This window comes from Chrysemys picta, chromosome 1 (genome assembly GCF_011386835.1).
Source record: "Chrysemys picta bellii isolate R12L10 chromosome 1, ASM1138683v2, whole genome shotgun sequence".
In the NCBI taxonomy this organism is placed as follows: Eukaryota; Metazoa; Chordata; order Testudines; family Emydidae; genus Chrysemys; species Chrysemys picta.
The window spans coordinates 29,853,643-29,877,659 of record NC_088791.1 but is presented as its reverse complement, the minus strand read 5'-3'; the positions used below and the strand labels follow the sequence as shown (position 1 = coordinate 29,877,659).

At 46.9% G+C, this 24,017-nt stretch overlaps 1 protein-coding gene and 1 non-coding gene across 2 annotated transcripts in view; both read left to right on the top strand.

Moving 5' to 3' along the window:
• Window positions 1–24,017, top strand: part of LAMB1 (laminin subunit beta 1) — a 77,476-nt gene that overhangs the window by 3,584 nt on the left and 49,875 nt on the right. The window contains exons 3-12 of the mRNA XM_005292340.5: window positions 3,578–3,713; window positions 6,868–6,941; window positions 12,143–12,331; window positions 12,430–12,493; window positions 14,058–14,260; window positions 15,818–15,938; window positions 16,133–16,321; window positions 16,675–16,854; window positions 17,282–17,394; window positions 19,025–19,104. Of these exons, the coding sequence (XP_005292397.2) occupies window positions 3,578–3,713; window positions 6,868–6,941; window positions 12,143–12,331; window positions 12,430–12,493; window positions 14,058–14,260; window positions 15,818–15,938; window positions 16,133–16,321; window positions 16,675–16,854; window positions 17,282–17,394; window positions 19,025–19,104 (1,349 nt within the window). The remainder of the gene's footprint in view (window positions 1–3,577; window positions 3,714–6,867; window positions 6,942–12,142; window positions 12,332–12,429; window positions 12,494–14,057; window positions 14,261–15,817; window positions 15,939–16,132; window positions 16,322–16,674; window positions 16,855–17,281; window positions 17,395–19,024; window positions 19,105–24,017) is intronic.
• On the top strand, window positions 3,919–4,055 carry LOC135981012 (U4 spliceosomal RNA). The gene has a single exon (XR_010597963.1). It is a non-coding gene; the product is annotated as a U4 spliceosomal RNA (small nuclear RNA).

Genomic DNA, 24,017 nt, shown 5'->3' with positions numbered 1-24,017 from the left:
CAACCCTACGGCACGCGCGCCAAACACGGCATGCGAGCCGATTTTGAGTGGCACGCAGCTCCCTGCCGAGGTCCCGGCCCCCAGCCCCACTCAGCCCCCCCGCCCACTGCTCTCCCCTGCGGGGGCAAGAGGCAGAAGCTTGGTTCTGCAGCAGCAAAACTTCCCCCTCCCCCACTTCTGCCCCCAGAACACAGCTCCTTATAGCAGGCAGAGAGAGGTAGGGACGGAGCCTGGGGGGAGGGAGTGGAATAGGGCATATCCCTTCCAGTCCCCTGCCATGAGCCACTCAGGGCAGGGGGCTGGGAGCACCTCCACGAGCCGAGCACCCCAGCCCTCTGCCCTGCACCCCCCCACCCCAACACACACCTATTCCTCTGCCCTGAACCCCCCCCACACACACCCAGCCTTCTGCCCTGCACCTCCACACACACCCCAGCCCTCTGCCCTGACCTCGAGTTGCCCCAATACCCAGCCTTCTGCCCTGCACCCCCACAGCCCCAGCCCTCTGCCCTAAACCCCCCCCACACACCCAGTCTTCTGCCCTGCACCCCCCACACCCTCCAGCCCTCTGCCTGAACCCCCCCACCCCAACACACACCCAGCCTTCTGCCCTGCACCCCCACAGCCCCAGCCGCTGCCCTGAACCCCCCCACACACTCAGCCTTCTGCCCTACACCCCGCATACCTCCAGCCCTCTGCCCTGACCCTTGAACCCCCCCCACACCCAGCCTTCTGCCCTGCACCCCCACACACCCCCAGCCCTCTGCCCTGAACCCCCCACACCCCAACACACACCCGGCCTTCTGCCCAGCACCCCCCGCCAGCCCTCTGACCTGACCCTTGAACCCCCCACACACCCAGCCTTCTGCCCTGCACCCCCCACACACCCCCAGCCCTCTGCCCTGACCCTTGAACCCCCCCCACACCAAGCCTTCTGCCCTGCACCCTCACACACCCCCAGCTCTCTGCCCTGAACCCCCCCACACCCCAACACACACCCGGCCTTCTGCCCAGCACTCCCCCGCCAGCCCTCTGACCTGACCCTTGAACCCCCCACACACCCAGCCTTCTGCCCTGCACCCCCCCACACACCCCCAGCCCTCTGCCCTGACCCTTGAACCCCCCCACCCAGCCTTCTGCCCTGCACCCTCACACACCCCCAGCCCTCTGCCCTGAACCCCCCCACCCCAACACACCCAGCCTTCTGCCCTACACCCCCACACCCCAGCCCTCTGCCCTGATTCCTGAACCCCCCCCCACACCCCAGCCTTCTGCCCTGAACCCCCTCCCCCAGCCCTCTGCCCTGATCCCTGAAACACTTCCACACACCGCCCCTCCCCTCCCCCCCCCAGGTCTGGAGTCCCGGCCATAGGCCCTGCTCAGCCGGCTGCCGGCCTAGGTGAACAGAACCCCAGGCTGGCAGCGAGCTGAGCAGGGTGGTGGCATAAGATCAGCATTTTAATTTAATTTTAAATGACGCTTCTTAAACATCTTGAAAACCGTGTTTACTTTACATACAATAGTTTAGTTATATAATATAGACTTATAGGAAGAGACCTTCTAAAAACGTTAAAATGTATTACCGGCATGCAAAACCTTAAATTAGAGTGAATAAATGAAGACTCGACACACCACTTCTGAAAGGTTGCCTACCCCTGGTCTATAAGGTGCCACAGGACTCTTTGTTGCTTTTTAAGTGGAGCAAAACTCCCTCTGAAAGCAATGGGAGTCTTGTTTCATTCAGGACCATAGAATTTGGCCCAAAGTATATTGCTTCTTAGTATACTTGAACAAACGTGTCATGTCAGCTCGTTAGTTTGATAGTGTGTGCTTAGCATTTTGCAGGATTGGGCCCCAATATGGCTATAGTAAAATTTCTGACATAACTTGCAAGATTTCAAGTGTTCCCTTATTTTTATTCTTGCAATTAAATATTCGGAGTCAGCATTGTATCCTTGGTTGCTTTTGTCCCTCCCCGCCTCCCCCTCAAAGGTGCAGAGTGTGGCAGAAAAGACATGGTTAGAAGGGGGATTCTGAAAGATGCTGAGACCCCTCACCTCTCTCTGGCAAACCTTAGGGAACAGACAGCTTTGACCCTGATTTCACCGGCGGAAGGTTTGGGGCTATATTTGGGACCCCTACTCTGGCTGGTTTGGGAGTGCTCATATAGATTTGCCCAAATAATCTGACTATATGGGAAGATAATAGGGACGTGCCTAAGGAATTGGGAGGATACACAGACCACAGAGACTTGTCTTGATTTGTTTGCTCATGGCAGGAATGACAGAGGGCTTGTGGAGTATGAACTCTGTGACTGGGGACTACCAGGAAAAAAGCACCATAATTGGCACGTAATTCTGTGAAACGGCATCACTTACTTTATACTGTAGCAACATCTCTAATGCTCAGATCCTTGACTGCTGAGGTGCTGTTTTATTAAGGGCTGAGTGAATGTGAATGTAGCCTCCACTCTGCCAACAATGCCATCCTCAACTGCCTATTTGTCCAGTTTCTGGATATGCCCCATTGTGCTTTTTCCCATGCTGCCCCTTATGCTTGCTTGGAAGGAGCACCCAGTAAAAAATCCACAATACCACCACATTGTCCTCTTTTGAATGTCTCTGTAAAACCCCCCTGAGCCATGATGCCCACATAACACTTGACAATAGTTAGTGGCTCCTGGACTGTGACCAGCTGCGTATTCAAGCTGTTTTACCGTTATCTCGGGCTCCCCCTGTTGGTCTGTCATATCCATCTCTTGTCTCTCATCTTAAATTTAGATATAAACTTCTTTGGGCAGGGACTGTCTCTTTGTTATGTCTGTACAGTGCCTATCACAAGTGGGCTCTGGCATATTAGGCACCTTTACAATACAAATGAATAGATAATAATAGCTGTTATGTTACGCTTGTTCTGTGGAGGAGGGTTAGTCACTGAGGCCCATGATTTCAAACAGGTGCAACTTGGGGCTGAATGCACAAGTTAGGGTTGCATTTGTGCTCATAACCATGTGTGTGCTCAACCTAAGTATGTGCTTGAAAATTTGGACTCAATGGTGAAATTCCACCCTAGTAAATAGGACCTACACTAAAGCTTTACAGGGGACTTTGAGCTGCACAGGGCTTTGTCCAGGATATCTGTAATTGGGAGAAGCAAACATTACTTTACAGAGCATTTGAACTTCTTGTTTTCTGGGTCTAAGTTTCAACATAAATCAGTTGAATCGTTTTCTGTAAACATTAATATTTACTTATGAATTGTGCTAGAGAGTACTTATTCCCAGGGATAGTTTCTGGAATTAGTTTTAAGTAAAACATACTTCCAATAAAACTAAAAGCTTATTGAATTCCTGTCATATTTTCCCCTTTGGCCTTCAATGTACTTTAATTTAAAAGTAAATTATGCTTTCTTTAAAAATTAAAGTAAAAAATAAATCTTTTGGAGTCACTCTACAAAAGGCATAAAGAGCCAAACATAACATTAATGCAAAATACGTTTATCTTCAGGGAACAGCTATTACTTTTTTTGATACAATAACCAACGCTAAGTTAATAAGTTAATTGTCTTATTATTTCAGGAGGACAAAAAATGTTTCACGTGCAATTCCCAGTTCCCCTTCCACGAGACTCTCAACTATGATAGCCATCTTATTGAAAATGTGGTCACAACATTTGCTCCAAACCGTCTCAAGCTGTGGTGGCAGTCAGAAAATGGTATGTAGTTCATCTGGGGATCATTTCTAATTGGTCACCCTTGATTGATTTAAAGGTTCCAGTGTGTTTTGTTATTATTTGAAGGGTTGTCTCCATAGTTGTTAGTGCTGCATGGAGCATTAGCGTGTTAAGCACAGATCCCTTGGTAAAGCTAGATTCTTTGATTTATACTTGAGTGGTGTTTTATTATAAACAAAGTCTTATGAACTTTAGGAGTGCTGGAAAAAGTGTATCATAGCCAATGAGGTTAATCTGAGGCGTGATTATTGCTAGTTGTAAACTTTAAGGAATCTCTCATTACGTTTTTTTAAAAATACATAGATTTTGTATATTGTGCCCAAATCTCTTGTCCTTAGTGGAGTGAGCAAAGGGGGAGGAAACAGCCCCCAAAGAACATCCCAGTGCAGAGCTGCCAGAACAGCTGTACGCTGTTGTTCCTCCCAGCCTTGCCTACCATGTCTGTCAGTGGAGGGAGGAGGTGTGGCTAGAGTACACAGTGCTCCAGGAGGAGGTGTGGCTAGAGTGCACAGTGCTCCCGGTACCCTGAGGCTGGTCCAGCTTATGCCACGGGCTGGACAGGACTCCTACAGCTTAAAGCTACTTTGGCCTCTGCCCTTCAGGAGGATGGAAGAATCAGGGCCACTCTCTCAATGTTCACTATCACCTCACTTCTCTACTCAGGCTATGTATTCATCTGCCAAACAATATAAATGAACAAAGCAAGCAAATCAAAGCAAATAAAACCCACACATATTACGGTCGTTTTGTGGGGCGGTTTTCCCTCTAAAATTTCTTTCCAGAGTAAGCCATTCCTTTTTCCTTTTACAGCTATGCTCTCCGGCTGCCTGAATTTCCTCAAGATAGGCCATCTGATCCTAAAGCTCCTAAGATACCCTTTTTTAAAAAAAGGAGTATGGAAGGCATAGTATTTGGCAAATATGTTGGCAAAGGCTCTTATTGTAACTTAACGAACACTGTGATGTTTTGAAAAACTCTTATTAGCCCACTAAAAAGAAATTTACATGATGTCCTTTTTAACAAGTGAGATTAATCCAGCTAGCTATCGGACTCCACTGTTTTTAGTTTAGCATTCCAGATAACTCATGTTTTTTGCGATAGACTTGGCAACTTACCAACAGAAAAGTTTTAGCTTATAAGGTCATGCAAATATCCCTCAAAAATAAACAACAAATGATTCTTTCTTTCTCCATGTAGACATAAAGCAGCAAGGATTGTTATATTACTGTGTGTTCCACACAAATTTATAGCTGTTTAAAAATTGGAAAGTTCCATACTTTCCTTGGGTTATTCTACTTGTCTTCCTCCCCTCTAAATCATCTTATTTGTTTTTTATGCTACAAACTAGAATGTAATGAGTTTCCAGCTGTTTTAAAAGTTCTTTTCACATGCATCAAATAACTGTTTGTGTTATCTTCCTTCAGTATACAGTCCTAAAATTTTGATAATTTATAGTTATACGACTTGAAAAATCTCTTTCTTGCTGCTGGTAAATTGGAAAGCTTTCATTAGTGAGTGAGGGGACCTGAATAGTCAATTTCTGTAAAATTTAACCTTTCATTTGAAAAACAATTGTAGGCTTCTATCCCTTACGGTTACAAAAATAATCCCTGCAGTGCAATCTCTGACTGTGTAGACAAAGGGCTCCTATCCTTCTGCTTCTGCCCATAGTTTCCCCAAGCAGCCGCTGAGTGAAATTAGCAAGAATTGGCTGGGTTTCACTGCTGATATTCAGGAAGTTGTAGGCAGGTGTAAAACTGACCAGGACAATGGCAGTTTCATGATACAGTACACCCTCAGAGTTATGAACACCATTGTTACGAACTGACCAGTCAATTACACGCCTTATTTGGAACCGGAAGTATGCACTCAGGCAGCAGCAAAGAGAAAGAGAAAAAAGCAAATACAGTTCAGTATTGTGTTAACTTTCCCTTTATTTTTTTAGTAGTTTAAAAAAAAAAATACAAGCAGAAGTTGGGGGGGAGGGGTGTGTGTCTTACAACTGGAGAGACCCAGTGCCAGAGGCTGATACTAGAACTGGAGCCCTCAGCCAGTGTCCAGCATCACCGCTATGGTATGAATTCCATCACCCCCAGGCTTATCAGCAGCTGAGGGAGGGGATAGGGCTTCTCATCAGGGCATTATAAGGGAGGCCACTTCCAGTCCCCCACTATCTTTTTGTATCTGCCCCTATCTAGGAACTTTAGTTCTGTTATGCAAAACAAGATAAAGCTAATCCAGTCTCATGCTTTGGGTGTATGCTGATTGACACAGGGGACAGGAAAGAATCCCCCAGCTCCTTCTGTTATGCAGCATTGCGTAACTGGCTATAAGTGTAATCAATATCCTTGTAAAACTAGAATTAAATGGGCTTTGGGCAGAGGACCTACATGGGGTTTGGGGAAGTTTGTTAGTACTAGTCCAGTTAATCCAGGCCCTCACCTGACCAATAGGCTGCCCCAAACACCGATGTTCCTAGGCTGAGAGCCATTTGCAGAATTCCAGAATCTCCCTGCACGAGATCTCAGCAGTCCAGCTCCTAGCAGAAAGAATTATGGTTCACTTCCATTGCACATCAGGCTTTTTGCCCATGCAGAGCGAAGTGAGGGCCAGGGCTTCATCCTTGGTGGACTGTAGAGTTTTTCATTTTCTTCTAAAGCATCAGACAGAGGCCTCTGCAGAAGGCCTGATACCAGACTAGTTCTGCATTGTGTGTGATCTTGTGTGTGAATCACTTAACCTTCCTGTACCTGAGTAATGGGGTACTGTAAAATGTAAATGTAAAATGGGGTAATGATACTTGAAATACCTCAAGTACGGGGGTAAAGTGAAATATGCTAAATGTCATACAGACCAAATACATGTACAGCACTGTATAAGAAATAATATCTCCAATTGGCAATCCCATGTAATGTGATGTTTAGGAAGTTTGCAAATACTGTGTCTTCAGTGTCTTCACCGCAATTCCCTAATGTTTGTTATAGTGCTAATCCATACGTTGTTCTATCACACCATAACAGCCAAAGTCAAGAAAAAGGTCCTTATACTACCAGAATGAGGGTCTCTTAGGAAAATGATGAAGTTATTGCTGAGAAATGTTCCTGTTTACCGTAGAATTTCCTTTTTCTGCCTTTAGGTTTAGAAAATGTAACTCTCCAGCTGGATCTGGAAGCTGAATTCCATTTCACTCATCTCATTATGACCTTCAAGGTAAAGAATCCATAGCATTCTCACAAATCACAAACTGGAGCACTGTGTAATCTAACATCTGTCATGGGGAGCAGTTGTGGGCTTAACTGGTTATATATAATGTTCCAGTTTTGAAGATACAGGCTTTAATAAATGCATTAAAAATGCTATTAATATTGGAATGCAGGGGAGATGGACTTCATAAATCTGTTGGTTTCAAATTTATAATTGACGATCTTTGTATAAACAGATAAATTTCTGCTTTGAATAAATCCCAAAACTCATAAAATAGAAGGAGATTAAAGCTCTCTTCTGTTGCTCACTTGCATTTTATATTTTGGGCTTTTGTAGCAAAAATGGAACTGTGGGATCTTACCATCCTTTTAGACTTCAAGATTGTGGAAGTGTGCAAAAACTGTGCTTTGGGTTATTTGTTTGCTCTTTGTGTGTTGTTTGTATTTTACAAGATCATTATCAAAATCAACATAGCAGCAAGTTTTTGTTTTGTTTTGTTAGCAATCATTTTCACTTGACAAATGAAAATGTCTCCGAGAGGACATCTGTGCTTTTGTTTCCTTCCAAACAGATGTCCTGGAATGACAGATTATGTACCATGTGTCTTAAAGTACATTTTATTATGGAGGCATTAGGAGTGACTCCATAGTTGAATGTAATCTCTACGTTTTACATGCTAACTTTCTAGGACAACTGAATACTCTATAATATTCCTGGACTCCATCTCAAACACACACCTCTGCTTCCACCACGACCCATCACATGTTGCTCTCCCACATGGTGGCCCCCCACCATGCCCCCATATTTCCTTACCAAACTCAGCTTCTAAACACCGGTATGTATAAATGTCTGTGTGTATTAGGATTTAAAAACTGAATGTTGTAGGGCTGTATGGGGTCATGGCGAAAGATGGAAGGAGAGATTTATTAAGGAGGACTGGACTGGGACATGAGGAAACAGGATCGCTCAAGGGGAGTGAGCCTGGGGAAAATTAGTCTATGCAAGGAGGATTGTGGAGCAAGGGACAGGACTGAGAGTGGCAGGAGGAAGAGTGCAGCAATGCAAGGGGTTGCAGGGCTATGTGAAAGGCATAGTAATAGGGTTACCAACTTTCTAATCGCACAAAACCGAACTCCCTTCCCGAGGCCCTGCCCCCGCTTGCTCTATCTCCCCTCCTCCGTGGCTCACTCTCCCCCACCCTCACTCACTTTCATCGGGCTGGGGCAGGGGTTTGTGGTGCGGGCTCTGGGGTGGGGCTGGGGATGAGGGGTTTGCAGTGAAGGAGGGGGCTCTGGGCTGGGGAGGGGAAGGGCTCTGGCTGGGGATGTGGGCTCTGGGATGGGGCCGGGATGAGGGGTTTGGGGTGCAAGAGGGGGCTCAGGCCTGGGGCGGAGTGTTGGGGTGGAGGTGTGGGCTCCGTGACTGAGTTTGGGTGCGGGAGGGGACTCTGGGCTGGGGCAGGAGGTTGGAGTGCGGGAGGGGGTTTGGGGTGCAGGGTCCCAGCGGCACTTACCACGGCTCTCAGGAAGCAGCCACCAGGTCCCTGTGGCCCCTAGGCGCATGGGCAGCTGGGGAGGCTCTGTATGCTGTCCTCACACCCACAGGTGCCACCCCCACAGCTTCCATTGGTTGCGGTTCCTGGCCAATGGGAGCTGCGGAGCTGGCACTCAGGGTGGGGGCAGCGTGCAGAGCCTCTCTGGCCACCCATAAGCCATGGGGCTGCCAATCGGACTTTTAATGGCCCGGTCAGCTATGCCAACCGGAACCTCCAGGGTCCCCCTTTTCGACCAGGCATTCCAGTCGAAAACCAGACGCCTGGCAACCCTACATAGTAAGGATCCTTAAATTATAAGATCTTTGGGAAGGCACTGTCTTTTTGTTCTATTTTTTTACAGTGCCTAACATAATGGGGCTCTGGGCTAATACTGGGGTTTCTAAGTGCTAATACAAATTATGCATAATAATACATATAATTGTTGATGGCTATTCATGTGAATAGTCATCAGATACTTCCTAAAAAGCCTGGGAAATTCCCTTCCACCAAAAAACTTGGTAAATTTTGAATGAAGGCTGCTTTACACTCAAATGCAAAACTTTACTCTGATCTTGTAACTTTTTTATGGACAAATACCACAATAGACCTTTTTAATGCTGCATGTATGCCTATTGGTTTGATGTGTGATAGTCTGGGTGAAATCTGGGTGCCTTCTATGATGAGATAACTGGCTTTGTGGATGCGGGGAAAGCAGTGGACATGTTATTCCTTGACTTTAGCAAAGCTTTTGATACGGTCTCCCACAGTATTCTTGCCAGCAAGTTAAAGAAGTATGGGCTGGATGAATGGACTATAAGGTGGATAGAAAGCTGGCTAGATCATTGGGCTCAACAGGTAGTGATCAATAGCTCCATGTCTAGTTGGCAGCCAGTATCAAGCGGAGTGCCCCAAGGATCGGTCTTGGGGCTGGTTTTGTTCAATATCTTCATTAATGATCTGGAGGCAGATGACAGAACAAGGAGCAGTGGTCTCAAGTTGCAGTGTGGGAGGTCTAGGTTGGATATTAGGAAAAACTATTTCACTAGGAGTGTGGTGAAGCACTGGAATGGGTTACCTAGGGAGGTGGTGGAATCTCCTTCCTTAGAGGTTTTTAAGGTCAGGCTTGACAAAGCCCTGGCTGCGATGATTTAGTTAGGGATTAGGTCCTGGTTTGAGCAGGGGATTGGACTAGATGACCTCCTGAGGTCCCTTCCAACCCTGATGTTCTATGATTCTATGAAATCAGAGTGAAGGGTTTGCGTTTGGGTGTGATCGTGAGGAATTAAATATGTGCATTGTGAGTGCTCCTTAGTTCAAAGTGGAAGTGAGTTTACTGTGTACTTGTGGCTATGGAGAGCGTATGGGTGGAAAGGCGTGAAATTTGAGATTGGTGTGGATGTGAATGTTGATTTCAGTGATTGCATTATTGATTTTTAGTAACTGCTTTGGTGGGATTTGCTTTTGAACAATCTTAACTCTTAAATTATCAAATTTTAGTTTGTAGGACACAAGTTAGTAATGTGGATGATCGTTTCAGCTAAGCAGTAATACATTTTAAAACTGTGATAGAAATACTTTTGTGTTTGGCTTTTGGAGGATCTTGCCTACATATATAAACCAAATGAACAAACTATTGCTGACATTGTCCTCTAGGTGCAAGCCATATATTAAACTGATAATTGAATGTTAAAGTTCAGTTCATATTGTGAATGATCCTAATCTTTCAAAGCTTTCTACATTGGGATTTTTAAGGTGGGGGTTTGGGTTAAGAATCTTTTTTTCTTTATCTCATTAGCTAATTATAATTAATTTAGTTGTTTGAAATGCTGGTAGGTAAGGAGAAAAGCTATTCATACAATCTAATCATTTCTTGATTTTTATATCAGACCATATCAAAGTTTGGTCAAAGTCAGTTAAAGCAGAGTCATTATGGATCCTGGGAGTAGAGTCTAATAAAACTGGTTGAGGATGAACTTCTCAACCTGGTGGGGAAAAGACCAGTTTCAGCTGTTCAACCAACAAGACAATTGTTAGAGCACTAAGAAAGATAATGCAGACGGATTAGGGTTGCCAACTTTCTAATCGCATAAAACCGAACACTCTAGCTCCGCCCCTTCCCCGAGGCCCTTGCCCCCCCCCCCCCCCGCTCACTACATTCCCTACATTCCCCCTTCCTTGGTGGCTTGCTCTCCTCCACCCTCACTCACTTTCCCTGGGCTGGGGCAGGTGGTTGGGTTGTGGGAGGGGGTGAGGGCTCTGGCTGGGGGTACGGGCTCTGGGGTGGGGCTGGGGATGAAGGGTTTGTGGTGTAGGAGGGGGCTCCAGGCTGGGGGGTGAGGCCAAGGGATTTGGAGTGTGGGCGGGGGCTGCGGGTTGAGGCGGGGGTTGGGATGCAGGAGGGGATGAAGGCTCCGGGATGGGGCCAGGGATAAGGAGTTCAGGGTGTGGGAGGGGGCTCTGGGATGGGATGGGGTCGGGGTGCAGGGGAGTGAGGGCTCTGGGGTGGAGAAGGGGGCTCTGCGTTTGGGGGGGCTCAGAGCTGGGGATTGGAGTGTAGGAGGGGGTATGGGTGCAGGAGGGGTACAGGCTCTGGGCTGGGGGTGCAGGCTCTGGGCTGGGGCCAGGGATGAGGGGTTTGGGTTGCAGGAGGGGGCTCTGGGTTTGGGGCACGGGGCAGAGGGATGGGGCTCGGGTTGGGGCGCAGGCTGACCTCAGGTGGCTCCTGGTCAGCGGCGCAGCAGGGCTAAGGCAGGCTGCTAGCCTATCCTGGCTCCGTGCTGCGCCCCGGAAGCAGGTCTGGCTCCTAGGTGGGTGTGGGGAGGCTCTGCGGCCGCAGGCACCGCCCCCCCAGCAGAGAGCCGGTGCTCGGGCAACACGCTGAGCCCCATGGCCCCCCCGCCTAGGAGCCAGACCTGCTGGCCGCTTCCGGGGCACAGCGCAGTGCCCCAGGACAGGTAGGGACTAACCTGCTGAAAACTGGACCCCTGGTCACCCTAAGACAGATACCAGAGAGGCAGATGGAAAAATATTACCATTGTTCTGTATGTGTGACTTGACAAGAGACCAAGGATAAGGAAGGGGAAATACAGTATGTATAACTGGATTCCCCTCTCTGTGCTCCATCGTTCCTGGCCCCGCCCGGTGTGACAGGAAATGAGGGGCCTGTTAGATCTTCCTGTGAGCCAGGACTGACTGGGAGATAAAATGAGGAGCTACAGTAACTGGGGAATCTGCACTTTTTTCACTGACCATAAAAAAAAAAAAATCTTCAAGTATTTCTCTCTTACCTTCATTTTAAATAGGAATCTGAAGTCTTAGTAGCTTACAGTAAACAATCCTTTATTCTAAATTTGTGTGTTGCATTATGAATATGTTTAAATGTCTGCGTACCTATAATTGCTAAATATCATAATCATTCTAAAGATATTCTCTGATTTGATTTACATGATTCAAATGAAGGCCTTACCATAATCTGTCTCCAAAGACTGAGTGTGTAGTAGCAGTAGTAAAAAGAAAATTGGGAAGAAATAAAAAAAATATCAGTCTATAGAAGATGTCTTGAAATCCAGGCACATGAGTTGCTCCTTCTAATAATTGATTCCAAATAATATTTAATAGTATATAACCATTTGCTGTTCTTTGTTTTTTTGTTTGTTTTTTGTTTTTTTTAAAGACATTCCGCCCAGCTGCAATGCTAATAGAAAGATCATCTGATTTTGGAAAAACCTGGAAAGTATATAGATACTTTGCATATGACTGTGAGAACTCCTTCCCTGGTGTTTCAACTGGACCCATGAAGAAAGTAGACGATATCATTTGTGATTCCCGATATTCTGACATTGAACCTTCAACTGAGGGAGAGGTTGGACATTATTTTTATATATAATGAAGACTTTTTCTCTGAACAGTTCAAGATCCCTTATTTTAAAGTTGATGCTTTCATTTTTCATTTTTCTTTAGGTCATATATCGTGCTTTAGATCCAGCTTTTAGAATTGAAGACCCATATAGTCCAAGAATTCAAAGTATGTACATGCTTACTTTTCTTTCGCGTTCTAACTTAATTTTTTATTCATTTTTTTCATTTAAAAATACAAAAGTTACAAGCAAAAAATCAGCCCCAGTACTGCCGCAGAACTGCACCAGGAACCAGGGGTCCTCTCCACTGACTTTAACGGGTCTCCACATGGGAATAAGAACCAGTGTTGTCAACTCATGATTTTTTATCATGAGTCTTGTTACATTTGATGTTTTTCTTAAAGGCTCAACTCCTGGTGTTATGGGATTATGTGAGAATCTCTACTTCCATTTTTTTTAAAAAAGGTGTGTGTGGGGAATTCTAAACCTCATTGTTTCAGAGAAGAGCTTGAAAATGTGACCTCTCCCCCAAAGAAAGCAGATAAATACAACCCCAAGTTTATGATTATTTTTTTAAATCTCATGATATTTTTAGCTAAGCTAAAGATTTTTGTGAGTCTGACTCATGGTTCTTGGAGTTGGCACTACTGAGTGCCTGCCCACACTGATCTGATTGTAGGACTCACTCCTAAGACATTAAAATTAATGCATCAGTTGTTTACAGTTATTGGGACAAAGGAATGCAAACATACAAATCTACTGCTGTATGAAAGCATACAGTTTGAAAAAGAAACTTCTTTAGGCATTTTACCTGAATAAAGGCAACAGGATTTGGCTTTAGTTTAAGTTAGTATCGAACAGTGTAAAGCTACATGGATGAGACAACAAAGGAAAACAACTCAAGTAGAAGGCTGTGTGCTGGCTGCTTCATTGATTCAATGTTTTCTGTTTAACCAAAGATTAAAAAGAGAAATTTATAAGGTTCTATTTTTATTAGCTTAGGCCAAGGGTATTTTCAAACATGGGAGAAAAACAAGGTTTTAATAATGTCAAGGCAGAAAGAGTCAAAAGTCAAATTAATTGCTATAATGTTGTCTTCCTGCGAGACCTCTTCCTATGAGAACAGTTACTTTTTATTTGGTAGGATCAAGATGGTTGTTTTCCCCATCAAAATACAATTAATTATATTCAAAGGGGGGGAGGACATATAAAGAAGAGGATTATATTTGCATCCTAAGTGTTTCTGCAATTTCCAACTCAAGTTCTTCCAAACATGCACACAGTCCTTGAAGCTCGTACTCCACTTGTCAGTACTTCCTTAATATTAACCCGGACCCATTTTACATTTTAAATCCGAAATGTGGTTGAAAACTAAGGCATCTGTTGTGGCACTGATGCATGTGCCATTAATATTAATATTCTGTGGATGTATGTATTAATAGCAAAATATATCTCCGTTTTGTTTAAATTAATCTAGCATATGTAGTGATCATATTGGGGGGGGGAAACAATTCATCTCTGGCATTTGTAGTGGGAGGATCCAGAGAGGGAAATTGTATTTAAACAAGATGAAGTCTTGTTTACAATTCCAGATATATTATATCTTGACATAGAAAATTGCTCTGTGTGAGGTTTCCCATAATTTATGATCTGCAGTTTTCTTGGTTTCCTTCAGTTCATAGAACTCAGTAGCTAATTCAAGAAACTGTTTGTTTGCTTTTTTCCCTGCAGACCTATTAAAAATCACAAATTTAAGAATCAGTTTCACCAAGTTACATACATTGGGAGACAACCTCTTGGATTCTAGAATGGAAATCAAAGAAAAGTACTACTATGCCATTTACGACATGGTGGTTCGTGGGAACTGTTTCTGTTATGGCCATGCCAGTGAGTGTGCACCAGTGGATGGTTTTAATGAAGAGGTGGAAGGAATGGTAAATGCTCACACTTTTTCACACTAAAACCATGTTAAAACGCCTTGAGCCTGATTCTGTCCCCTTTACTCACATTGAGAAGATATATTAAAGTTAGTATTAAAGTCAGTAAGAGTGGCAGAATTTGGCCCTTTATTTTTCTTTTTAATTTCCAAACAATAAAAAAGTGTTCACCATTTTTGTTGTTGATCAGACACCAAGAGCTGAGACTAGTTTAAAGTTACTTTAACATCTTGAAATTTCTTCTTTCTAATTATATTAAAGACTTGATAAAAATAAAAGGCAACAGTATTGTAATGGATATAAGGGAATGTGTTTTTATGCAACATTGAACTAACCTATGGACCTTGTGGCTGAAGGTTTCAATTGAAGCAAATAGCAGGGTCAAAAGGTGAGACACTTTAATGAACAAGAACAGCGCTGCATTTATATTAACGAGTATAAAAAGAAAACTACAAGGGCTATCCATTTTCAGAGTTCAGTGCACATATTGATCAATAGTAGGGCAGAAGAAAATCCTGCTGCCTGCATGTTATAATACTGTATAACAGGTCAGGTACATTTTCCTTTCTTCTGTGTAGTTTTCCCCATGATTTTTCCAAGTGGATGCAGGTAGGACTTTTGGTGGACAGGGAAAAGATTGGGTGAGCTGCCAGCCTGAAAGCAGCGTTTGTTGGGTTGCTGTTTTCGGAAGTGGAGTTGTGTGCGAGATGAGATTGTCTTGGTTAAAGCAAAGTGTGAGGGAAACTTTTGAGCAGATTCATCATCTGGGAGGAAATTTTGGTCTTGTTTATGAGAGTGTAGCCTACCAGTCAGCATGCAGTGTGTATCCCCCTCTGTGCCCAGCCCACAGTAGCTATGGGTCTGTTTACAGCCCCACCTGCAGAGCTCAGATTCTAGAGACACATTCTTCTAGCTCTGGAGTTCCTCCCAAATTCAATCCATGGTTATCCAAGATGGCGGCTGTCACTGTCATAGGAGCAAGTTGTCTGATTTCCCCAGTAATTCTGTAAAGTTGAGGCTTGAGCCAGGATTGTGATAAATATCAATTATGTTGTGGAAGAGCTTTGGCCCCCTTCGTCTAAAGCTTCTGTATCCACTGCTGGAGAGAAGGTATTGGACTAGATGACCCTATGTTCTGATATGGCTAATCCTATGTTAATGGATTATGGACAATTAATGATTTTGCCCTAATAGGTTACTAAGGGCATTTTGGGCCAAACGGTGTGCTCTACTCACCAATGTGAATACATTTATTCACACAGGCAATTCCATTGAAGAAAATGGGACTACTTTGTGTGGGTGAGCATTTAATCACACAGGCAAGGAACTCACAGTCTGGCCCTTTCTGTATATGATTGTCCTCTTTAAGTGTTTTTGAAGCAATGGTAGTTGGTAAGGGTATGCCAAACACTCACTGGTTATACTTTAGATAGATGGGAAATGGTGAGGTACATTCCAATTTGAATGCACAGTATGTATTGTATTGGCTTTTTCCCCTCCTTATTTTCTTTAACCAAACATATTATATTTGTTTTTTATTCTTTTAAATGATAGGTCCATGGGCACTGCATGTGCAGACATAATACCAAAGGGTTAAACTGTGAATTGTGTTTGGATTTCTACCATGACTTACCATGGAGACCAGCTGAAGGACGCCATAGTAATGCATGTAAAAGTATGTTTAAATACAATACCAATTCTAAATCCTATATTCTTATTTGCTTTTAAAGTTTGATGAATTTTACGTAGGTGGTTCATGAGGTTTTTGTTGCATTAAATGAACTGTAAAGATATTATTTACAAGACTAATACTTCTTTACTGAAAACATATTACTTCAGTAAAGCTGTTCTTTTTGTCTTGTATCTTAGAGTGCAATTGTAATGGACACTCTATCCAGTGCCATTTTGATATGGCTGTATACATGGCAACCGGAAATACCAGTGGTGGAGTGTGTGATGACTGCCAGCATAACACAATGGGACGCAACTGTGAACAATGCAAACCATTTTACTTTCAGCATCCAGAGAGAGAGATACGAGATCCTAACATTTGTGAGCGTAAGTGCAATGCCATCACTCAGAATGTTGAAGCACGTTGTGTCTCTACTTTGATCACTAAGGCATTCAGTTAAAGAATTCCAAAGCAGCTGTACCTATATTCTTGGGCCCCATTCCTCTCCTTTGAGTTACTGAATGTTCATGAACAGATGTTCTCTGCTTCTGATGGAGACCTGGGGTAAGTGTGGCCGTTCTTCTTTGCTTTTTGTTTAAAAAGCGGGAAATAGCGGCCACTTGGTGACTTCTTCACATGCAAACAATGCCATGTCTAATGAGCTATAGCAATCAGATCTGAGAACTGTGTATTTCTTTTACTGTAGTTAATAAAGGTGTATGCAATGCTTTCTTTTTAGCATGTAACTGTGACCCACTTGGCTCCCAAAATGGTGGAATATGTGATCGCTACACTGACTTCTCTGCTGGCCTTATTGCTGGACAGTGCCGCTGTAAATTATTTGTGGAAGGGGAACGTTGCGACCTCTGCAAAGAAGGGTTCTATGGATTAAGTGCAGATAATCCACTTGGTTGTCAATGTAAGTAGAAAATTTATGGAATGGGAATACACTAATGTTACTTTATGTATGAGCCAAAGCACTTCCTGGAATTGTTAGGGCTTGAAGAGGAACTTCTAATTCAGCCCTTGATTTTTATTGAAGGAAGGACATGATTTGAAGATTTCAAGTGGCTTGGATTCCATCCACTTCCATCAGAAGTCCCAGGGGATCTTACTGTAAACTCAGTTGAAACACTAGAAAGCCTTTCTTGGTTTCAATTTAAGTCCTTCACTTAGTCTACAGAAATCTGGCAGGGAGGTAGGGGAGGAATACAGACAGAAATATGCATAAAACTGCTCACTGAGAAATGAAGGATGGTCTTCCTGTAAATATTTGTATTAAATACTGTGAAAAATATAAATAAACTCCTATGTTCTGATTTATTTACTTGCATTTCCCAATACAGCTTGTGCCTGTAATCCTTTGGGAACTCTTCCTGGAGGGAATCCTTGTGATTCAGAGACAGGAAGCTGCTATTGTAAACGTCTAGCAACAGGAAGGCACTGTGAGCAGTGTCTGGTAAGTAGCCTTGCAATAAGAATAGATTTGTAATAGAAAAATACACTAATATGAAAGAGGCAGTGTGGCGTGTCGGAAGTGTAGCATGAGATGGTGCCAGACTTGTGTGAGTGATTGAGAGCAGATGCATGGAGAAAGAATAGATGGAAATGGGTACTTCTGAATGTAAAGTGACAAAGAACGGGTGTTGTGACGATGGATTGGAGAGTAAGCAAGACAGTGAGTGAGCAAGCCAGGAATATTGGAGCACTAGCATTCAAAGAGTCAATTTTTCAAACCAGACTTGCATTTTGAGGGGCGCGGTTTTGCACCGGAAGTTCATTGTGGGAGTAAATGTTCATGTTCAGCTATCTAGCTGCCTGACTTTCCTGCAATCAGGCAGTTTACACTGGGATTATCTAATACTTGTGCTGCCCATTAACCGCAATCGCAAAACTTCCCCAGCCAAAAAGAGAGGCCTGCTGTGAAAATCAGGCCCAGGGTGCTGAGTATCTTCGAAAAACATATCCCTATTTTTCATCAGACTAACTCCCATTACCCAAACCTCAGTCCAGGTTATGATAGCTAAGGAGTGTGTGTTGTGCTGCTTTTTCCCTTATATCAAAAAAGTGAGACTTGATACTCCCCTGCTAGCACTTTTTGGGGATTAAAAAACGTGTACTAACAAAACCTCATGTAAATCAGGGCACTAAGACATTAGCATCTCAGGTACGTTGGTCTGCGTTCATAGATGAAGAACAGGAGTACTTGTGGCACCTTAGAGACTAACAAATTTATTAGAGCATAAGCTTTCGTGGACTACAGCCCACTTCTTCGGATGCATATAGAATGGAACATATATTGAGGAGATATATATACACACATACAGAGAGCATAAACAGGTGGGAGTTGTCTTACCAACTCTGAGAGGCCAATTAATTAAGAGAAAAAAAAACCTTTTGAAGTGATAATCAAGCTAGCCCAGTACAGACAGTTTGATAAGAAGTGTGAGAATACTTACAAGGGGAGATAGATTCAATGTTTGTAATGGCTCAGCCATTCCCAGTCCTTATTCAAACCGGAGTTGATTGTGTCTAGTTTGCATATCATAGATGACTATTCCAGTTTTGCTTTGTGTCTCTCTATGTTTATCTGCCCGTAAACTATGTGGGAAATCTGAGCATGTCAATCTGTCTCCTGAGCATACTGTAGAATACTGAGCATATTGTAAATTGGGGACTTGGCTCCCTATGAAAATTCCTCTTTTCATGCTAATTATAATTAATTAAAGGGAGGGGAGAGCTGTTGGAAGGGTGCTATCCAGGAGCAACCCTCAGCTTTGGAACTGGCTCTCACCTTTACTTTGCACTTCAAAGCTTAGATTTGTTACGCTTTGCCGCAAGTCTAAAAGGTTATCCTCTGTTCTCAGGCCTTTGGGTAAAAGCAAGTTAATGGGGTGGAGTATAGTGGTTCTGTCTTGAGGCTGTTATGTGATAGACTAGGTCTATTATTTGTGTGAGCAGCTCAGTGGCTTTATAATAGCTTTGCAATGTTTTTTGTATTGTTTTTAAAATTGGGATGTGCCTAGCGTTCAACTGAGGGCTTTTAAATCAACACCTCATTACAGCATTAATGGCCTATTGTTCCACAGCCTGAACACTGGGGCCTGAGCAATGACATGGATGGATGTCGGCCTTGTGACTGTTACCAAGGGGGAGCAATAAACAATAAGTAAGTCTCATTTCAGTTACATTCTTGTAATCATTCACTCACTGAGCTCCACTGCATTTGGAGTCGCAGCGCTCAGGCCATGTGTCACGGAGTATTGGGGAACTCAGGGCCCTGCACCCCCGGCTTCCTGCGATTCACCATGACTCTCAGCCAGCCAGTAAAGCAGAAGGTTTATTTGGATGACAGGAACACAGTCCAAGACAGGTCTTGCAGGCACAGACAACAGGGCCCCCTCAGTTAGGTCCAGCTTGGGGTCCCAGGGCATCCCAGCCCCCCCCTTTGGGGGGTCAGAGCCATCTCTGCCTCCCAGCCATCTCTCCAGCCTCCTTCCAGCCTGCTTCCAGCACTCTCCCTTCAGCGACCCCTCCCACAGCCTTTGTTCAGTTTCCCGGGCCCCGGAGTCATCTGACCTCCAACCCCCTCCTGGGTTCTCATGTTACAAGCTCAGGTATGTTCCCTTGGGCCGGCTCCCATCCCCCGATGCAGACCATCCTAGTCACACTCCCCTGTCAGCATTCCCACACCCCAGCAAGAACAGTCCCAGTTCGTCACATCTCTCCCCCCTTCGAGACCGAACTGAGCAGGGTCACTTTAGCCAGTGACCCGGGGAAGTTGGAACCTATCCCCGTTCCCATGGATGCCCCCGCATCCCTCCAGTTCCTTGGTGAGAATTACACCAGGCCCCTTCCGTTCCACGCCCCCCCTTAGGTCGGGGGTGCTTGATGGCACTCGCAGTTCGCATGTGGGAAGGTTTATGCGGCCTGTGCCCTTTTCCCACCCCCATACCTCTGGGGTTCCAACTGGGCTGTGGTCTTCTCCCAGCGCTCCAGTCTGGAGGTCTGTGCTTTGGGCTCTCTTGGTTTAGAGCCGCCCTTTTAACCTTGGCCACCCTCTGGAAAGGATCCTTTATGCTGGGCAAGGGTCCTAAAGCTCTTTTCCCCTTGTCCCAGGCCTTCCTCCCCCTCTGACAGGGGTCACAGGATCCGCAGTACTGTCGGACAGTACCAAAGACCCCAGGCCAGTAAAAGCTCCGTAGCAGCCTCTGCTGGGTACGCCAGGTTCCCTGGTGCCCTGAGAGGGGAATGTCATGGGCCCGGCACAGCAGCTGGCGGCGATACTTCTGGGGTACCACCAGCTGCCTCCTGATCCCCCCTGACTCCATTTTCCCTGGGGGAGCCCATTCTCGGTACAGGAACCCCTTCTCCCACAGGAACCTTTTCCGGCCACCTCGTTCCATGGTCTGTACCGCATTGAGGTCGGCCAGGTCCCTTATCTTCCGCAAGGAGGGGTCTCTCTGTAACTCGGCCTGGAACTCAGCAGCTGGGACAGGGATGGCCACCTGCTCTTTCTCGCCCGCTGGGTCCGAAGCTGCAGCCTCCCTGAGCCGCGTCCCTGGGCGTTCCCTCCCCACCAGGTTAGGGTCCTGCGCCTCAGGCAAGGCACCCCCCCCAAGGCCAGGGCGCAGGGCCCCTCGCCGGCTCTGACTGCGGGTCACAACCAGTGCCTTTTGGGGGTTGCTTGGCCAGTTCTCCAGGTCCCCCCCCATCAATACCTCAGTGGGCAGATACGGGTGTACCCCCACATCCTTGGGGCCCTCCTTGGCCCCCCACTTCAGGTGTACCCTTGCCACGGGCACTTTGACTGGTGTTCCGCCCACCCCCGTCAGGGTCAGGTAGGAGTTGGGCACCACCTGATCTGGGGCCACCACCTCGGGCCGGGCCAGCGTCACCTCTGCGCCCGTATCCCAGTATCCCTTGACCTTCCTCCCATCCACCTCCAGGGGAACAAGGTACTCTCTCCGGAGGGACAGCCCCGCGCCCACCGTATAAACCAAAAACCCTGAGTCTGGGGCATCCAGCCCCCTAGAGGAGCTGGCCTGGGGCCCTTCTCTCTCTTGAGCAGTTGATAAGCTGCCAGCCCCTCTTGCGTGAGAAGCCTGCCCCTCGTCCGTCTGGGCCTCTACCAAGTTAACCCTATGCGGGTTCGGTCTGCTCAGTCTGTCCTTGAGCTTGGGGCACTGGGCCCGAACGTGGCCTCTTCGGCCGCAGTAATAGCAGCTCATGTCCTGTGGGTCCCCTCGAGCCGGTCGGTTGTCCCTGACGCTGGGCATTCCCCGTGGGAGGGGATTCCCCATATTCCCTCTTTGGGAGGTCCCAGGGTGACTCTCTCTCTGCATCACGGCGGGCCTGTTCCTTTGGGGCTCCTCCCTGCCACCCCCTGACCGGCTCTTTACAAACTCATCAGCCAGCTGCCCGGCGTGTCGCGGGTTCTCTGGCTTTCTGTCCACCAACCACAGCCTCAGGTCGGATGGGCACCGCTCATACAGTTGCTCCAGTACCAGCAGTTTAATCAGGTCCTCCTTCGTCTGGGCCCCACCAGCCCACTTGCTGGCGTATCTTTCCATGCGGACGGCTAGTTGCAGATATGAGATCTCAGGGGTTTTATCTTGACTCCGGAACCTTCCCCGGTACATCTCAGGAGTCAGCCCAAACTCACGTAGCAGGGCCTTTTTGAATAGTTCGTAGTCCCCTTTCTCTGCCTCTCCCAGTTGGCGGTACAATGCCACGGATTTGGGGTCCAGTAAGGGGGTAAGGACCCGGAGTCTGTCCGCGGGATCAACCCGGTGCAGCTCGCAGGCCGTCTCAAAGGCCTCCAGGAAGTCATCCATGTCCTCCCCCTCCTTGTATGGGGCCATGATGCACTTATCAAAGCTCCGTGCAGTCCTGGGTCCCCCCTCACTCACCGCAGCCGGGGGTTCGCTGCCCCTCAGTCTCGCCAGTTCCAGTTCATGCTGACGCTGTCTCTCATTCTCCTCCCGTCCACGCTGATGCTGTCTCTCTTTCTCCTCCCGTTCATGCTGACGCTGTCTCTCTTCATGCTGTCTCTGCTGTTCACGATCCTCCAGCTCCCTCAGTTTTAGCTCTTTCTCCCATTCCAGCCAATTCCGCTCCCCGGATGCCGAACGTCGCCGGGAGGATCCTCTGCTGGCCGGCGAGCTTCGCCGGGGGGGCCCCCTGCTGGCCGGGGGGATCACGGCGCCTTCGGTATTTGCTGGGCTCCTCCCCACCCTTCCCCTAGGCATAGGAAGGAGGGGTCTCGGGAAGCCCTCAGCAGCCGGCTGACCACTCCCAGCTGGGACAGACACTGGTGCCTGCGCTGCATTTGCCAGGCTGCTTCCCTGAGACACAGGGATCAGTTCATTCGCGCGATCTTCCGCCTCCAGCTGGGCGATGAGCTGTTCTTTGGTGAGCCTCCCAATGCGCAGCCGCCTCTGCTTGCACAGCTCCACCAGGTCGCTCTTAAGCCGCTTGGCATACATCTTCCTGCTGGCCACTCACCGGCCTGTGTGCTCACAGCTCCCCACAGTTCGCAGGGGGCCCCCTAGTGTGCCAGCCCTTCTCGAGGTCACCACCTCTCTGCCAGGGTCGAGCTGCAGACTCCTCCGCCCCTGGGACCACTCGCTGCGATCCCACGGGGGACCCTGTTACTGCAAAAGTCCTTCTCGCTGGTCACACACTCCCAGGGGTAATAACCGTCTCTCTCCCACTCTTCAGCAGGCCTGGTCCCCGTCAATCCCCCTTCGTTTTACTGCTCCCCAGTCACTTACTGCAGGAAGCGCCGTCCACGGGGTGCAGTAGATCCCACCGCTGCCACCAGTTGTCACGGAGTATTGGGGAACTCAGGGCCCTGCACCCCCGGCTTCCTGCGATTCACCATGACTCTCAGCCAGCCAGTAAAGCAGAAGGTTTATTTGGATGACAGGAACACAGTCCAAGACAGGTCTTGCAGGCACAGACAACAGGGCCCCCTCAGTTAGGTCCAGCTTGGGGTCCCAGGGCATCCCAGCCCCCCCCTTTGGGGGGTCAGAGCCATCTCTGCCTCCCAGCCATCTCTCCAGCCTCCTTCCAGCCTGCTTCCAGCACTCTCCCTTCAGCGACCCCTCCCACAGCCTTTGTTCAGTTTCCCGGGCCCCGGAGTCATCTGACCTCCAACCCCCTCCTGGGTTCTCATGTTACAAGCTCAGGTATGTTCCCTTGGGCCGGCTCCCATCCCCCGATGCAGACCATCCTAGTCACACTCCCCTGTCAGCATTCCCACACCCCAGCAAGAACAGTCCCAGTTCGTCACACCATGTCTACAACATAGCTGTAGCAGCTATGGCACTGCAGCTGTGCCACCGTTGTGCCATAGCGTAGGCACTTCCTACATCAACAGAAGAGATTTTTCTATTGATGTAGTTAATCCAGTTCTCCAAGAGCTGGTAGCAAGGTCAGTGGAAGAATTAGTCCATTGACTTAGCTGTGTCTGCACTGGGGTTAGTTCAGCCTAACTACGTCACGCAGAGTGTGAAATTTTTTCACAACCCTGGGCAATTAGTTAGGTCAATCTAATATTTACATGTAGACCAGGCCTTAGGGTTTGTCTGTACTAGGGAAAGTTGGATGCATTTTTTGCTCTGATGGAAAAGGAGGAAGCTGTAGTGTAAAAAGATGGTGGTAAAAATGCCTGCCCCCTGTCTACACTAGAGTTTCCTTCTTCCGTAGCACCAGTGCATCATAATGCTTACAAATGGCTATAGTATAGACAAGACCTTAGTCTAGGGACAAGAGTGGCTTTGCTATAAGCCCTGCATACGTAACTGCACTGTGCCAAGAGCAGTCCGGGAATTGAATTGTGACTTGGAGAGTCACAGTCTGCGTCTCGATTTCCTCTGCACTAGTCCTATAGCTGATGCTGACAGGGGTACGCTGACGGGTACATTGGGGTGGTGAAACCAAGGCTGTGGCTCCCTGTTTCCCAGCTACATGCATGGGAGTGGATATACTAACTGGGGCTGAATGGAGACTCCTGTGTCCTCCATGTTGCTGTCTGCAGTATGGGAAACTAGTGCAGCAGAGTAAGGGAGTGCAGGG